This window comes from Salvia splendens, chromosome 15 (assembly GCF_004379255.2).
Source record: "Salvia splendens isolate huo1 chromosome 15, SspV2, whole genome shotgun sequence".
In the NCBI taxonomy this organism is placed as follows: Eukaryota; Viridiplantae; Streptophyta; class Magnoliopsida; order Lamiales; family Lamiaceae; genus Salvia; species Salvia splendens.
Window position 1 is genome coordinate 4,568,541 of NC_056046.1, and position 17,372 is coordinate 4,585,912.

The 17,372-nt window shown below is 36.7% G+C and overlaps 4 protein-coding genes across 11 annotated transcripts; all 4 read left to right on the forward strand.

The window, feature by feature from the left end:
* Positions 1–1,305: 1,305 nt before the first annotated feature.
* LOC121767552 lies at positions 1,306–4,089 on the forward strand. Its single transcript, XM_042163840.1, has 2 exons — positions 1,306–1,433; positions 2,727–4,089. Exon 2 carries the CDS (start codon positions 2,795–2,797, stop codon positions 3,593–3,595), a length of 801 nt encoding a protein of 266 aa, XP_042019774.1. The 5' UTR covers positions 1,306–1,433; positions 2,727–2,794; the 3' UTR covers positions 3,596–4,089.
* An 841-nt stretch (positions 4,090–4,930) lies between these two features.
* LOC121769519 lies at positions 4,931–7,263 on the forward strand. The gene is made up of 6 exons (XM_042166352.1): positions 4,931–5,282; positions 5,610–5,759; positions 5,879–6,137; positions 6,238–6,456; positions 6,551–6,693; positions 6,858–7,263. The coding sequence occupies exons 1-6, from the start codon at positions 5,025–5,027 to the stop codon at positions 7,155–7,157; spliced, it is 1,329 nt and encodes a 442-aa protein (XP_042022286.1). The 5' UTR covers positions 4,931–5,024; the 3' UTR covers positions 7,158–7,263.
* Positions 7,264–9,870: 2,607 nt separating this feature from the next.
* Positions 9,871–13,733, forward strand: LOC121769020. Of its 4 annotated transcripts, XM_042165667.1 has the most exons (5): positions 9,871–10,148; positions 10,256–10,284; positions 10,395–10,456; positions 10,551–10,612; positions 10,904–13,733. In XM_042165667.1, the coding sequence occupies exon 5, from the start codon at positions 10,945–10,947 to the stop codon at positions 13,273–13,275; it is 2,331 nt and encodes a 776-aa protein (XP_042021601.1). In that variant the 5' UTR covers positions 9,871–10,148; positions 10,256–10,284; positions 10,395–10,456; positions 10,551–10,612; positions 10,904–10,944; the 3' UTR covers positions 13,276–13,733. The 4 variants fall into 4 exon arrangements, with proteins under 4 accessions (XP_042021601.1, XP_042021599.1, XP_042021602.1 ...); XM_042165665.1 differs by lacking the exon at positions 10,551–10,612 and having other exon boundaries at positions 9,872–10,148; XM_042165668.1 differs by lacking the exon at positions 9,871–10,148 and having other exon boundaries at positions 10,154–10,284.
* Positions 13,734–14,673: 940 nt separating this feature from the next.
* On the forward strand, positions 14,674–17,014 carry LOC121769465 (EID1-like F-box protein 2). 5 transcript variants are annotated; one of them, XM_042166273.1, is made up of 4 exons: positions 14,674–14,900; positions 15,761–15,796; positions 15,928–16,723; positions 16,804–17,014. In XM_042166273.1, the coding sequence occupies exon 3, from the start codon at positions 15,961–15,963 to the stop codon at positions 16,702–16,704; it is 744 nt and encodes a 247-aa protein (XP_042022207.1). In that variant the 5' UTR covers positions 14,674–14,900; positions 15,761–15,796; positions 15,928–15,960; the 3' UTR covers positions 16,705–16,723; positions 16,804–17,014. The 5 variants fall into 5 exon arrangements, with proteins under 5 accessions (XP_042022207.1, XP_042022205.1, XP_042022206.1 ...); XM_042166271.1 differs by lacking the exon at positions 15,761–15,796 and having other exon boundaries at positions 14,675–14,900; XM_042166272.1 differs by lacking the exon at positions 14,674–14,900 and having other exon boundaries at positions 14,907–15,796.
* The last annotated feature ends 358 nt before the right edge of the window (positions 17,015–17,372 follow it).

Below are 17,372 nucleotides of genomic sequence, written 5' to 3' on the forward strand. Positions count from 1 at the left end.
GTTTATATAGATAAAATATTTCGTGTTTAACATATGAAAATAACTTATGTTCATATTACTACCAAGAAGTCTTTGTGGTGTAGTGGTAGAATTGTTGGTAAGTTCACCGAGAGGTCTTGAGTTCGACCCCTATCAAAGCCAAAATTTTAGAATAAAATTTTGAAAAGCATTAAAAAAATATTTAAATACAGTTGAACCGGTTCCCGGTTCCCGGTCCAACCGGTTCGATCGGCCGGTTTTACCGGTTCGAGGCGGGTCAACTAACAGGCGGTTTTTAGAGGCAAACCGGACCGGAATGCCTACCGGTTCGCGGTCCGACCGGTCCGACCGGCCGGTCCGGTCCGGTTTTTAAAACATTGGTATTACTCAATTCGTCCCATAAAATATGTAATTTTTACTTTTTAGTTTGTCCTATAAGAATATACATATTTTAATTTTGGAAAGTCTTTTCTCTCTAATGAGATTGATTCATTATCCACTACTAATACTTTAATTACTTTTTCTCTGTACTTCTCTCTTACTTTACCAATTTTACATTAAAATCCGTGCCAAACCTATAGTGCATATTCTTTGGGGACGGAGGGAGTACTAGAAAACTACATAAATCGGTCTCTAAACTCTACGAAAGTTCCACCTCTACCTCAATTATCTTTTTTTGCCGTGTAATTTCATGATTTAGATAGTTACGGAAAGAAAAAAACGCATTCTCGGCCTCAATAGTGGGGGCAAACTTCATCCAATCACTTAGTGATGAATGATGATATAAATAATTATGTACAATTTTTTTTTATCGAACTTCCAAAATGAGCTCAATAATAAAATTGGGTCACAAACTCCATAAATTGAGCCAGTCTCTTTAAACTTCACTGCCAATTTTCAAAATGTGATAACAACATCATTTGATATTTATTGCATAAATTTGTTTAATAAGTCAACTTAGAACGATTTAGTGATAAATACGTGTTTGTAGTTATCTGTTTTGTTCTTATGTACTTCAGCCGGTTCAAATAATTGGAGATAAAAGATTAATGAGTATTTCAAAACGATGCAGTAGCAAATTATTTATAATAAGGTTTACTGATCAATATTTTATAATCTATGCTGAAATGGATCACGCAAATTACAAAAAACTAAAGACAATACACGTTAATCCAATAATCGAAAGTTTGGCTCTCATAAGAATTATAGATAATTTATTATCTTTTCCACATTTATTCCATTGGATAATATAAAATTGTTTTTTCAAACTAAATCTTCATATTATTCTGCCTAATATTCCTAATTAATTAAATATATTACAGATTTAAACTAAAAGCGATCGAGATTGGGTTCAGGTTGATGCCCAGCCGCATACCAGATACCTCTCTCTCTCTCTCTCTCTCTCTCTCTCTCTCTCTCACACACACACACACACACACACATCAGATCGATAGGTAAGTTGTAATCTATCGCTTCTGTTTCATGTCGCATTAATAAATCGATGTGTGGTGGTTTTTTGTTTCTCTGATTATTCCAGTTATTATTCATGCTGTTGATTCGAGTTACTTGTTTATGACTTTCTAACGGTGTTTATAGTTGTTGATTCGATCAGTTCAATCATAGATCTGCTATTTCAGCTGGTTAGGTTTTCAGTTAACCGAGAATGTATTTTTAGTGATGATTTATGGCGGATATTTGCTTTCGGATTGTTTCAATTGAAAAAAGAAATTAAGATTTCTGGCTGTTGATAGGCGGCTGTGAACCTTAGAGTAGTTCTTTCAATTAAAGATTGCAGCTTGGATCTTGTGCTTTGAGATGATTGGCTAAAGAAAATCCTGTAAAAAATAATGCAAAATTGGATATTGTGATTCTCCCCTTGGCTGACCTAGGCTAAGTTCAAACAGACCAAGAATTGGGGTTGATGGTTGGCTACTTGCATAAGGTTGATGGTTTCTTCTTAACAAGCTTACAACATTGTTTGGACCGGGGATCAAGTAGAAGAGGCCTCTTATGAGTTATGAAATCAAAGTGCTGATAGCTAAATTCCACGGATTTTCTGTTAATGTGCTAAGTAGGATACTGTTAAAAACTTAAACTTAAAATCCATCTGCAGCTGAGTAGTTAGTAGGATATTATTTCTGGAAACTTTCTCTTATGTGCATAAGAGAAGTTCAAGAATTCCCTTTCTGTATCCAAGAGGCTCCAACTATAGGAATAACTCTGGATCTACATTTCTTTTCAAATCGAGGTCTATATGGTATAAAGAGTGTTGAACAATGTATCTCTCAGTAACATAGATACTGGATCCAGTTAAATAGTTTTCCTGTTCTGTGTATGAAATATGAGGAGTAAGTGATGGATTAGCTTCATTTCTGTGTTACAGTTACAGGGTTCCTTGTAGTAGTGCCTCAATTGTAGGTTAAGAATGAGACGCTGAGAAAACATATCGTCATTTAAGAAGACTAGGTTTGTTTAGTTTCTGATCTAGAAAGAGGCTAAGTGTGCCCCATTTCTAGATTGAGAAGCTAGCTAGTTGCAATATGAAACATTTTCTGGAGGAAGAATGCTGAAAAACTTAATGATAGTGCGTGTTGCTAGAATAATTTATGGATTTACATTTTTATTTTCATTTTCATTTTTTTTGTATACTGTTTTGTTATTATTGCTGTAAAAAGGTTATGATTTTTTAAAGAAGCTAATACTTTGTGGCTAAATTTGGTTTTTGGTTTTCCTTGCTTTTTATGCAGTGCTTTTGGGTGGAGTTTATTCTGAAGATGTAAAATGCTCATTTGTAGTGGTCCTAGCTAGCTCCAAGATGTGGAATTTTGCATCCAACTGTCTGGCTGGAACTAGAGGGCTCAAGAATGATGTACTGAAACCGACACAAAATTTAATGGATTGCTCTGATGACGAAGCTTCTTCCCATACTAGCAGAGAGGAAGGTTTGGAATGTCCGATATGCTGGGAATCTTTTAACCTTGTTGAAAATATACCATATGTTTTGTGGTGCGGGCACACACTATGCAAAAACTGCATCCTAGGATTACAGTTTGCTGTTGTGAAATTTCCCACTCTGCCTCTTCAGCTCCCACTCTTTATATCCTGCCCCTGGTGCAACCTCTTATCACTTCGTCTAGTTTATAGGGGGAACCTGAAATTTCCTCGTAAGAACTTCTTCCTTCTGTGGATGCTCGAGAGCATGAACGGTGATAGAGTGAACCCTCACTCCACCAACTGTGGGGATCATCAGGGTATTTGTCCATCGAGCACTAGATCACTAGGAAGCTCAGTTGGGAATACAGAGAGAAGCACCAACCATTTCCATGTTTTGGAACAATCAGGGTCAAGTCTTGATGGAAGTCAGTTCAACAGCTATCATCCCTTGGAAAGGCTGCATTTGTCCCTCAGAAAGTCCCTCGTTTTCTTCATTCATCTGACGGCCAAATTCCCCCTAGTCATCTTTTTCCTTCTCATCATATTGTACGTAATACCAGCCAGTGCCGCCATCTTAGCCCTGTACATAGTCATCACAGTCCTCTTCGCCCTTCCATCTTTCCTCATTCTGTACTTTGCTTATCCGAGCTTGGATTGGCTTGTGAGAGAGATCGTCACTTGACAAATCCTCGCCTCGTTTTCCTTTTGGTGTATGCAATCCATCCCTTTATGAATCTTTCCACAATGCCAAGTCAATAATACTGTTTCAGGTTAGAACTTCCTAGATTCCCGAGTTAGTGTTTATGGCAGTGACCTTTATTTGTTGGGTGCTTTTGTCCTGTTTGGGTGGCTGTGCAGTTCTGTTCTGTTTACCGGCACCCTTTAGTCTAAAGGCCGTTTAAGCTTTTTCTAGTAGTATGGTGTGGGTTACTTCCGCGCCTGGTGCTCGTACAATGGCCATAGGTATTTTCTAGAAGTGTCATCTGTGTATATATTTGTGGCCGGTAGCTTTAGCTATGAATGATGGCTGATTTGGACGATGGGCTTTCTTGGTTTTATTTTGTGATTTTCTCAAGTTATTACCTCTATTTTGAACTCATGTACTCAATTATTTTGTGTACACAAGTTGGGAGAATTCTCTCAGTTTTAGTGATAGTGATTTGCTATTTCTTTTGAGATTGCGTTTCATTGCAAGCATTATTCTCGTTTAGTATTTTTATTCAATTTGACTTTTTTTAGTTAAATGATGGCTACTACTTCCTCCGTCCGCCATTAGGAGTCCCATTTATGGGCAGCTCGGGTTTTAAGAAATGCGGTCTCATTTATGGTCGGCACGAGTTTTAAGAAATGTTAAAAAAATGATGGGAAAAAGTTAGTGGAATAGAGGTCCCACTTGTATATATTAATTTTAAATTAAATGTGAGTGAAATGAGTTAGTGGAAGGTGAGATTCAATTACTATTTATGGTAAAAGTGAACCGGGACTTCTATTCGCGGACAGACCAAAATGGAAAAATGAGACTCCTATTCGCGGACAGAGAGAGTATATATTATTGAAGTTTATATAACAAAATTACAAAATAATGGTCTTTAGAATTCTGTAAGCAATATATACCCATTTACGAAAAATAAAACTAATCATAGTGTCTGGAAAATTCATTTAATCCAAATAGATATTCCCTCCGTCCGTGAATAGGAGTCCCGTTTTTTCATTTTAGTCCGTTCGCGAATAGGAGTCTCGGTTTACTTTTATCATAAATGGTAATAGGATCTCAACTTCTACTAACTCATTTCACTCGCATTTCATTTAAAATTAATATATACAAGAGACCTTTATTTTACTAACTTTTTCTACTCATTCTTTTTAATATTTTTTAAAATCCATGCCGCTAAAAAATAGATTGAACGGAGGGAGTAGATCGTTGGCATCCACAGATACAGTTATAAAACAAAAATAAAATAAACAAATGTGGTAAATAAATTATATGTAACCCAATAAAATTCCAACTAGGATATCCCGCCACGTGTGAAAAACTGAACCTCTCGAGTTTCGACCCTCCAATAATAATGCAATAGTAGCTTCTTCAGCTACTTCACTGTCGGAACTAAGATATGGCGGCGGCGTTTGCTGTTCCGTTACCCAAATCTTCTCAATTGGCCTCTCGAGAACTCAATTCCGCCTTCCTCAGCTGCTCCCCGTTGAAGGGCCTCTGTATTCAGACCAAATCCAGAAGAAGCAAAAATCGCTCTGAACTAAGTTTGGTGGTCTCTGCCGCCTCTGGCGGCGGAGAAGGAAGGTTTTATTTCAACTTTACTGGATTCCCGTTCCCCCTCGGTCCCTTTCTCAACCGCCAAACATTGAGATACGAGGTTAGTGCTGATCTGTTCAAGAATTTTAATTGGATTTCTACAAATAAAAGGAGCTAATTTTGATTAGTGGAGTACTTTATTTGATATATGATAGAACTGCGTAGTTCGTTTGATTAGAGATCATCATTTCATTAAAATTGGGCCTATTTCAAAATTCTTAGGTAATTGGACAGTTGGATTGTTCATGAACAAGATTTGAATTGAAACATAGACCACATTAGTTATTGTTAGGGCAGATCAATCATGTTTAGAAGTGAGAAGAAAAGAAGTAATGTTTCTTGAAAGATAAGTGCTGAGTTGTAACTGATTTATCTGTTAGAATATCAGGCTGTGAAAGATGCAATATGGTTGTTTGAACAAGAGCAAGCACTTGGTTTCAGCAGCGTCTCAACGAACATTCGTATGACTGTCATCAAGCTCAAATCCGGTGGATTATGGGTTCATGCCCCTATTGCTCCAACAAAAGAGTGCATTCAAGTATTCACCAACGACGATATTCTGATCTTCTTTGATAATTTTTTATGATCATAGATATTGTCACTTGTTGATGGTAAATGTTGTTCATGCTTGTGTCATTGCTTTGTTCCATCTTGCAGCTAGTGAAAGAGTTAGGTGCACCTGTGGAATATATAGTCCTTCCCACGTTTGCATACGAGCATAAGATATTTGTTGGCCCATTTTCAAGGCAGTTCCCTCAAGCTCAGGTGTGGGTGGCGCCTAGGCAGTGGAGCTGGCCACTAAACTTGCCCCTCGAGTTTTTTGGGATTTTTCGTGCCAGAATATTGGTAGATGAGGATTTGTCAACCCCGTGGGCTGATGAAATCGAGCAGAAAGTTTTAAGCTCCCCTGAAGTTGGTAGTGCACTTATTCCAAGTTTTTTGTGGAATCAAGTTAGCCTTATGCTAAGACATAGTTATATGTATACACTCTTCTTTCTTGTCAAATATGTTGCCAGGAATCGGGCCGTATGTTGAGGTGGCATTCTATCACAAGCGCACAAAGACGCTGCTGGTTACAGATGCTGTGATATATGTTCCCAGACAGCCACCGGAATGTATTAGCAAGGAGTCATTGCTATCATCCGCTAAGAATGGTTTGGCTGTCAAGATTCTTAGTAAGGGAAGAGAAGTACCCGAGGAGCCAGTTGTTGACAACAATATGAACAGACAGAAAGGTATAAGTCTTCAATGAGTCATTTAACATGAAAACACATATGTCTCACTAGGCACTTTTGAGGAGAGCTGATCCATTCATTTTGTTCGATGCAGGATGGGAAAGAATGGTCCTCCAGATCTTATTTCTTGGCCCCTCAAATCTGTTGGAGCCGAATGCTAGCTTCTCTCAAATGTCACAGAAGCTTATCGTCTCACCTATCGTAAAAACTCTAGTCTTCAGCAAAGTTCCTGAAAAGGCAAGTCAGTCAATATTCTCTGATATTTGTATAAATCTGTATTTAATCCATCATTTATAAAACTACAGTCATATCTTTGAAATTCGCCCTTTTCTGTTTTTGGGTAAGAAAAAATAGCAGAATGAAACATAGTTATATTTTGAGACTGTTTCTTGGGATTTCAGGTTAGAGATTGGATAGATAGAATTTCGAGGGACTGGAAGTTCAAGAGGATAATCTCAGCGCATTTTGCTGGCCCGATTAATGCAAGCAGATCCGACTTCTTAGCTGCATTTGGATTTCTTGATGATCTCTTGGGTGAAAGCTATGTTACACGGCCTTCGCTTGCCATGCTCTTCACATCACTCTTGGGTAAGGCCTCCAGTTATTTCCCTCCAGACGACATGAGGACCCTATCATCTCTTGACCAGTTCTTGGTCTCAGTCGGGGCTGTGAAGAAGACCGTCTCAGGCCGCAAAAAATGATCAAAGACAAGTGTGAATTTTCTGCTAAATTTTGTAGATAGTTCTGATATTACTTGTCTGTCTGAACAATCAAATTTACTAAAATATTATTTGAATATTGGAGAAATGTTGTTCTCAGATTGCAATGTATACTAGAAAAAGTAATCCATGTTAGCAACCAAGTCATAATTTGCATGAAAATTGTGCTATTACAGTTTATGATGATATTTGCTACAGTATATTTTTTAGGTGGGAACTTCTATTTTCAATTTTGACACAATTGCAAAAGAATCTTCTTGTGGTGATTCTATTTATGGTGGTTGAAAGGTCAAAGCAGATTGGTAATCTCATCTACCAATTAGTTGGTTGAACAAAAAATGCAAGTGCTGTTATAATATCAAAATACACTATAAAAAGCTCATAATATTACCATGTTAGGCCTGCACAATTAATTACTAATGAAATCAAATATTTTCAAAGGAAACAATCATACAAGGTCCCATCCCATAACCAGACTGTGACAATTCTTATTTTGTAATGATATAGAAATGGAATGATGAATAACATGCTGCATCTCAAGCATGTGGACATATAAACAATTAGCAGAAACATAAATAGAATCCAAGGCTTCTACTTTTTTCTTAAATAATTCACTAAATTTATTTAATTCATACTCCATATATCACTATATGTTTTATAGGTAATTCCTATACGGTTTTCAATGTATTCCATGAGAGAACCATGTGTGTAGTGCATTTAAATAAATACAATAAAATATAGGGTAGAAATTATATCATAGCCTTGAATCTCATAAATGATTAATTAATGAGGTTAGATCAGAGCAAGGACAATAATTGGTGGATCAAAGAAAATAATGCTATTGCAGCAAAACTGAGATTGAACAGTAAACAAATCTCAAGTGAAATTATTTTAATGAATAATTTTCAATCTAGTCCATGCATTCCATTATAACAATAATAAATATTTTACCAACCGCCCAACCGGTAAAGGCGGCGCGTGTGTGCAAGCTTAAAGCGGTTTTAGTGTAGAGAAAAAAAAAGGTTTGCTGATTAATTTTAATTTGAGATTTATTGATAAAATTTCAAATTAAGTTGATCTAATAACTACTATAACTAACTTAAATATTTTTAAAAATGTTGGTTGCATCTTATTCCGTTTGTCTTCCATATATTTTGAGGGATTATGAATATTTTGAAAACTACTGGTATGAGATAAAAGGTGATATGTATGACTGAGATAATTTTTACTATATAACATATTTATACAATCTATAAAGATTATATAAAGAAAGTAAACAAAATAAGGATTAACAATAGTTACTCATAAGTCAAATGACACTATATGAATATAGAATTTGATATTTTTGCATTTATGTATTTATTTAATTCCAATTTAAGTTTGTTGAATATTTTGTTAATAGTATAACGAAAAAACTCGCCTAACATTTAAGAAGTTTCCAGAAGTTGACTTGAAAAATTGGCACCTAATTCTATGGTCATATACCATAATTCATTGAAATATTAATTTAAACTTCAATGCATTTTTATGCAATTAATAAGCTGCATATTGTTGAAATTCTACTCCCTCAGATTATAATTATATATGATTATTTTTCTTTTTTAAATAGTACAAATATGTAGACTGATTTGAGTGATTTTCACATAAAATACATGTTTACTAATCCCATGTATTAATATACTTTTATTAAGTAAACATCAAATTAAATATGGACTGTGAAGAAGTTTATTATAGTATAATTTTCTTTTCAATGTTTTTTTCATTTTTTTGTAAAAATTTCAATCAGCTTATATAATTGGGAGAAGGGGAAAGGGGTATATAATTTATCTATGAAACTCATCTGAGTCGATTAAAGTTTCTTTATATTTTTATTAAAAAAACTTGTTTTTAATCCTCCATTCATGAATTAATGCTGCACATATAATATAGTAAACAAATCAAAAATATTATACTAGTATTGAGTAACTATATATCGTGAATAGAATAATTAAAAGTCGTGGAGTTATATTTAATAGTAGTAAGTACTATAAAACAGTAATATTACTAAACCAATTTTCACAACTTGATTTTTTAATTAATTTAGCTTGTTTGCAATATATTGGAAATCCAAGAAATATATCAAATCCACGGCAAAAATAGACAATAATATCAATCAATTAATTTGTTTCAGTTCCACCAAATCAAAAAGTATACTCTTATTTATACGAATATATCTTCTGATACATACTACATCATCTAATAAATCAAATCAATACCATCACTTCAGATTTGAGATATTATAGTATTCTATATTTCTATTATCTTGAAAGATTCGATACTATATTTGCACAATCTATATTTCAGTAATTCTTAAAAAATATTAAACCAATATTTTCCGTGATGTATAATATCTGTAAAGGTTAATTACAGTCAAAGCTAGAGGTTATAAAAAGTAAAAGAGTCCAGATTTTCAGGCTATAGATTTTAAATACAATTAACCCTATTTATAATAACAGATATACTAAAAAAAATATCTAATTCCAAATATTTATTACGGGTTAGCAATTAGCATCATGCTTATCACCTAAGTTTTGCCATTAAAATGAAATGAAAAAAAAAGATAAATAGGAGTATAAAAGAATAATAGATTAAAAAATAAAATTAAAAAAAAAAGGAAATTGGCGCCGACCACCTTCTACAGCTGATCGTTTTTCACATCTCTCTCACACACACAGATACACACAATACAAAACATACTCTCTTTCTCTCTCTATATCTCTCCATGGGCCATAAATTGAGCAACAATTGACCGCGTGAACTGATCAAAACGGTTTCTTTGGAACTCCCCAGAAGTAACCAAAACCGAAAGGCGTTGCTTGCACGATCTTTCTGTCTCTTTCTCTTTTCTATCTCCGTATATAAATGCGCGTATATTTTTGAGAGCGATCGCTTTCAAACCGGAGAATTGAATTATACTAATAATTGACGGATAAGGTAGGCTGATTCCTGTTGCTACTTCCATTTCCCTGGCTGGCATCATAATTCATTTTATTCGTTAATTTAATTCTCTTACGCTTTTCCTTTGCTTTCTGGTGAAGCAGTAAAGAAGAAAGGTAGAAGGGAGAAGAAGGTACACGGTTTCTGAGGGGTTTCTGTTTTTGTATTGACCTCTCATTAATTGCGGCATTTAATAACGTTTGTTTCTGGTTTATAATTCTGGGGTTATTTGTTATCTCTCAGTTGCACGCTTGTGTTTGTTGAAAGGCTTCAGATTCCGACTGGTGATCAGGTGCCGATTTTAGGTAATTTTCCTCTTTTTTTGAGATTGTGATTGATTTTGAAACGGAATTTTTGTGTGGGGATTGTGTGATTGCTGTTATGTTCAATTGATTGTAGGTATTTTACCCTCTTTGTTAAGGTTTCGTGAATCTTCTCGTTAATCTCTGGTTTGGGAAAAGGTTTGATTTGAATTTTTCTGTGCTGAAACGTTTTCTGTGATATGTATTTTACCTGTTGATTTAAGTTGGGAATTTGCTGCAGATCAATCCTTTGTTGGCATTGAACACTGTGTATCAATGATTTCATTTGAATGATGTATTTTCATTCACATGAATTGGTTTTGGAATTTGGATAGAGGCTATCTAGATCATTAGTTACTCTCTTTTATATAATGAAAATAATTCTTTGTAGAAGATTATTCACATAATAACATTCATATAACTGCTCATCTGTATTGCTTATGCTTGTAGGACTTTTTGTTTCCTAGCTCCCTATCACGGTCTCTGTTTGCATGGCTGAAGTAAGTGATGATTCTATGGCTACTCCCACGAAAAGTGATGGGAGTGTGAACAATGATTTGGCTGGGAATCAGGATTCTCCGAGTAATGGGCGCAGCACTGATGCCCATAATCTTGGAGCTTCTGTTGGTTCCCGTGGTCGGGGGAACAGTTCCTTGAGGAGATCTGCAGACAAATTGGTGTCTGCCAATGGCAATGAAAAAGTGGTTCCTAATTATCTCAGAGCATCTACTGGCTCTTGTCATGATTTCTGTAAATTTGGAAAGCACCATTTAGATGAAAGTAAAGCAAGGAAGCCTTTCCGGAAAAGGATTGCAAAACTGTCTCCTGATCAGATACCTGTTGAGATACGGGTTGCAGGTGACAAGAAGAAGAAAGAGGTGGTTTTGAATGGTGAGGAGACTAGAGAGGTGGCCGCAGGTGGCAATAATAAAGATGTGGTGGCGGCAGGTGGCAAGAAGAAAGAAGTGGTGGCTGCAGGTGGCAAGAAGAAAGAAGAGGTGGTCACAGGTGGCAAGAAGAAGAAAGAGGGTTTTTTGAGTGTCGAGAAGAAGAGAGGGGTTGTCACAAATGGCGAGGAGAAGAGAGAGGTTGTCGCAGGTAGCAAGAAGAAAGAAGTGATGGCCACAGGTGGCAAGAAGAAGGAAGAGGTGGTTTTGAGTGGCGAGGAGAAGAGAGAGGTGGTCGCAGGTGAAGAGAAGAAGGAAGAGGTGGTTTTGAGTGGCGAGGAGAAGAGAGAGGTGATCACAGGTGACAAGAAGAAGGAAGAGGTGGCCACAGGTGACGTGATGAAGGAAGAGGTGGTCACAGGTGACGAGATGAAAGAAGAGGTGGTCGCAAGTGATGAGAAGATGGAAGAGGTGGTCGCAGGTGACGAGAAGATGGAAGAGGTGGTTTCAGGTGTCGAAACAAAGGAAGAATTTGTTAATCATGGACCTCCAATCGATGTGAAAGTCCGTTCAACTGGCTTGAGGTCATCCCTTGATACCAAATCTTATCCCTCAAAGCCAAAGCCATCCTTGAGCAAGGAAAAGGCAACAAAGCACAAGGCTTCAACATATACCAACAACGGTTCACCTAGAGTTCCTTCTTCAAATTCTAAATCTACTTTGCGGACACCTAAATTGTCCACTTATACCAAAACTTCCTCCTCAAAGCAAAATGGCTCTTCTGGCAGTAAGACTCTTTTGCCGAAGTGCAAGTCTTCATCGGCTAAGAAATCTCCTTCAGTGGATCCCCCAGAAATTGTCAAGAGTGTATACTTTCCCCATACAGAAGTTGAAGATTCAGCGAAAGAAGGTTCCTCAATCGATGATAAAATATCAAAAACGGAGAAAAAGACAACTTCTGCAGCCAAGCAGCGGTCGTCTCCTGTGAAGTTGAAACCTGTTAAGGTTAAACCATTATCTTCTCCTAATGATTCAGATGGTATGCATGTAAAAGGAAGAAGTAAAAGCAATGTTCAAACAGGCAGAAAATTGATGACAGCCAAAGCATCTGCAAAGAAGACATTGACACCTCCTTCTTCTACTCTGCTGTCTAAGCTTCCTTCGAAAAAGACAGCACAAATCAATTCGGGAAAACGTGGAAACTTAAAATCAGTGTCGCCTCTGAAGGATCCCAATAGGATACGAAGGGTTCATTCTAAGGCATCTGAGAGTGAGAAGGTCACTGAGAAAAAGCTGCATGTCATCAGGGTTGGAGCTTTCAACAATGTCTCTGAGTCATCACCTAAATCTCCACTATCAGCCGAATCATCGTCTCGTGGAAAATCTTTGTCATTATCGTCTTATGAAGAGGACAATTCAGAGATGGAGGATAGCTCTGTTAAAACATGCAAACTAATCTCCAAGAACTCGCTGAAGACTGTCAAAGAAGCACCTGTGAAAGAGAATCCTAAGAAGACAGTGCGAAAGAAAAGGGTGGTTATTACGGGAGATAAACATCTCTCTCCTGTGAAAGTGAAGTTCAGAATGGGGAAGGTAGTGGATCTTCAGTCGGATAATAATACACCTCGGAAACTTATATTTAGGAGGGCAAAGGTCTTAGGAGTAGAAGAAATTAATCTGAGGAGGAAAACCACGAAAAAAGCGGGAGTCACTAGTGACACGGCTGGTACAGGGGTTTTGCCTCAAAAGGTTGTTTTAAAGCATCAAGATGTGCAAGGGAAGAAAGATGCTCAAGGTTTGTTGAACAATGTTATTGAGGAGACGGCAAGTAAACTCGTCGTGAGTAGGAAAAGCAAGGTTAAAGCCCTGGTGGGAGCTTTTGAAACCGTGATCTCTCTACAAGAGAGTAAACCTTCCACACAAGTTGTGAGTTAATTGTGAATAATTTCTTATCTTGTTCTGACGGTATATAGTGATTGAATAATGGCGAGGTGTGAATAGCGAAGCCGTGTCTGCTTGATACTACTGATATGTCCAATCCTAGCTGAGGTTAGAACAAGAAAACCTCGGTGGCTTTGCTGTACGGTATTCTCGTGTTGAGTGGTTTGTCTAGCCTTCTCGATCAGGCTCGGAAAACCACTCAGCTGAGGCGGGTTTTTTTCTTTCTTTCTTCTTTCTTAGATTTTTAGACTGAAAGAAAAATGGGAGATGGTAAACTATAAAGGTTTTTGGATGTAGTTGTCTTCCATGAGGTGATGAAACTTGGTATAACTTTCTTATGTTTGTTTTGGAGTTTACGAAACACATGCTTTGTGTTGGTTTTGTAGTGACTCTCTGGCTGTCAATTGAAGTGTTTTAATCATCTAATTGATGATGAATGGCTTATTGGATTATTTCTACTCTTGAAATTCTTAAGTTTGTAATTTGTTTTGGGATTATTAACCTCTTAACACTTGCGTATGGCTGATAGAATGAATACTCTGATCCTATATTTTTATTTTGGTTTACAAGTAAATTTCTAATTGTACCTTTTCAGCTTTAAAATGTGCTTGTAAATTATCAAATTTTATTGATTTGTTTTGCTTTTTCAGTCTATCAAGGTTTTGCTCTAGCATGGCTTAATATAAACTAATAATTTAATAAATGAAAGTATTCAATTTAGTACTCCAATGTTGTTTTCCCACCTAAAATATGATACTCCATTATATTAATATTATAGCTTCATTTAATTATCTTTGATTTTAAAAGAAAGTGAATAAAAATAAATAAATAAGTCTAGACTAAAGATTAAATTAAAATTAACTAATTTAATTTATTTTGTAATACCACATAAACAATAATGGAGTTATTAATTTGTTATTTGTTTTCCAAGTATATTGTTTTCAAGTATATTGACCAAAATATCTTATTATAACCAGCCAGATGTATAAATTTAGCCTAATTAAAATTGTATGGAGTCTAATGTCATTTTCTCATTTCTTTCCTCAGATTTTATGGCCTATGGATTAGTGATAGACCAGACGAATCTCCTCCACACATTCAACAATTAATTTTAAACACATTTCTAAATCAAATCAATTTACAACGATGCCTTCTTCTTTTAAGCAATAATACATTCTTACAGGTGTCACAAAAAACCTCACTTTCATTAATAAACCAAAACCACTAACACCAGTTTCTCTAATACACACAAAATCCCCTAAATTATAATTCAATGCGTATAAAATTCAGAATCTTGCTAAGGTGTCTCTTAGTTGGACAAATCTTTATCACCAATGTTGATACACCTCACCTAACCATCTCACCATATATAGGCCTCCATATGTCCACATAAAATTTATTTGATTTCAACATATAAATCCATTTAACGCCTCTCATTGGCTCTTTTGCAAGCTTAAGTAACACTGGACTGCTTTTTTCAGTTATAATAAAGGGAGTATTTATTTTGTCACATACCGTTGAATTATTTTGTTATTTTCATGGCTCCGGTATTTTTAGAACCCTTCTGGCAATAAAGATTGGATTTTTTTTTCTGGGCACGAGCTTCTTCTTGTTTAAAGGTAAAATCGTGGCCCTTTCTTGCATGTTGTGTAATGATTTGACGATTTCATTTTTACCCTCATCGAAATTTGCCCCTTTGCACGATTCTTGAAATCTTGTTATTGCGGCTGAAATTTGTGGACTGAGGTGAAATTTTGGGTGTTTTGATTTGAAATGTGTTGGAAGGGAAGTTCTTTGTGTTCTGTTTTTCTATTTTCCTTCTGTTTTAGGTAAAATGTATTTTGGATTTTTGGTAAGGTAGCTGACTTTTTTTGTAGATTATGTGATAATTGAAGTGAGTTTGAGCTTGTTGGTTGTTGATATAGAACACTTTTGGGAGAACAGAACCTTCCCTTCTCGTTAATTAGTGGATTATGAATAGTTGAAAGATTAACATGTTGAGTTCTTTGCCACAAACCCTACCTAGTCTTGTTATCTTTGGTGATATAGGAAAACACAATTGGAAGTGTTAAATTTGTGTTGTTGTAGAAGAATGATTGATTATCAGTCCACGTCCCTCAAATACACTTTAGCCATTATCGATCGAATAAACTCTCACCGCGTCTTGCTTTGTACATGTGCCGCCTGCCTTTTCTAGTCATGCTAGTTATGCACTTGTAAGTTGTAAGTGATGTGGATTTCTTGTTTCCTATTTGGAGTTGTAAGTTTACAGTCTGCCTTCATCTTTAAGAAGCTTGAATGCGGGTTCATCGTTGTTTCTAGATTTTGGTGACAATGCCAAGTAGCTTCTCTCGAGTTCTTTTTGTTAATTATTAGCTGAAAGCATTAGCCAAGTTTAGCAGATGTTACCTTCGTGCAATATTTGCTTCTCTCGGCAACTATAAATATTGATGGATTCGTGTTGGTTCTTGTCGTGGAGGTATACGTATATTATGCTTGGGATGAAGCAATTCTGGTATGTTCTTGTTGATCATGCTTGATGATTTATAATCTCTCTGTTTGTATATGTGCTCAGATACGGAGAGTTCATTTTGTCATCGCAACAATTTCTAATCTATTTCATTGTTGCATCGGAGAAATTTGCAGGCATTAATAGAGAAATGATGTTCCGGTCGTAAAATGCATATCACGAAGCAATATCGCTGTGTACACTCTGCAGCCTGTGTTTGTACCAAAGGGCACCTTAGTGAAGAAGTGATCTTCTTAGTTTTCAACCATTTGAATTGGAACCCTAAGCTGATAGTTGCCCTTTCTTGCACGTGCAAATGGCTAGACGATCTCGCCAAACGAGTCCTCTGGAAGGAGTTCTGCAAGACACGGGCTCCTAAGATGATGTCCGATCTCCACTCCAGCGGAAGCCATATCGTGGATGGGAGCTGGAGGGCCCTCGGCAAGCTTCTCATATACTGCTCCGGATGCAAGAAAGACGGGCTGTTCAACCGCGTCCATGTCCCCGGCCATTTCGTGTACAGGACACGTTTCTCAAGGACGTCGGGGAAGAGCTTTCTCCTATCGCAATGCAGGACAGACGTCTTGTACATCTCCGACCCCTGTGAGCATCTCGACCAAGGGGAGGAAGGGGATATAGGGTTTTTCCGGGGGATCTTCAAATCCTTTGCGACGTCTAAAGTCAGGAAACTGTTGATCAGCCGGGGTGCCCCGTTGCATCCGAAGGAGGTGTGTCCCTACTGCAAGGCGAAGCTGTGGAACATGCAGGCGGCCAACATGATACCCTCGAGCGCCAGCTGCAGGCTGGGCGCGTACGATGACTGCATCGAGTATTATGTGTGTCTCAACGGACACGTGCTCGGGATATGCACCTTGTTGCCTTTATCTGATACAGATGAAGCATCTGAGGAGTGATGCAGATTTTTACTCTTAGGTCAGATATTTCCATTAATTTTCTTCAATTTTCAGCTTCTTTATTTGCAGCTCTACAGCTTTGTCTCTTCATGTGAGCAGTGAAGCACCTTCACTGCAGAAATCGAGGCGGTGGGTCGAGACGGAGGCGAGCCGAGGGATGGAGGATGGGGATGCTGAGTGGAGCTTGGTGTGTGTAATCTGCTGCTGTTTTTGGGTAGCAGAATGTTGGTGTCTGTAAATATGGTCTGTTATTTGTACATTTTTGTACTGTGATTTGTGACCTTACTATATATATTTACTGTCTGACTGAGAAGCTGTCTAATTTCACTATTTCAATATGATTGAATACTATACTGTCCAACAAAACACGAGGATAAAACAGTGTTTGATCAAACGACAACGTCTAATTAAGTTCGAAACTATATTTTAACCATTTGTTTTAAACAAACGACAACGTCTAATTAAGTTCGAAACTATGTTTTAACCATTTGTTTTAAACAAACGACAACGTCTAATTAAGTTCGAAACTATGTTTTAACCATTTGTTTTAAACTAGTCGCCACAGTAGCGCGTAATTTGCCGGAAAAGGGACAAGTGTGATAATAGTAAAATTTCAGTTTTCGTGATTTAATTTTTGGATTTTGAAGTGTGGAATGGACTAAAATTTG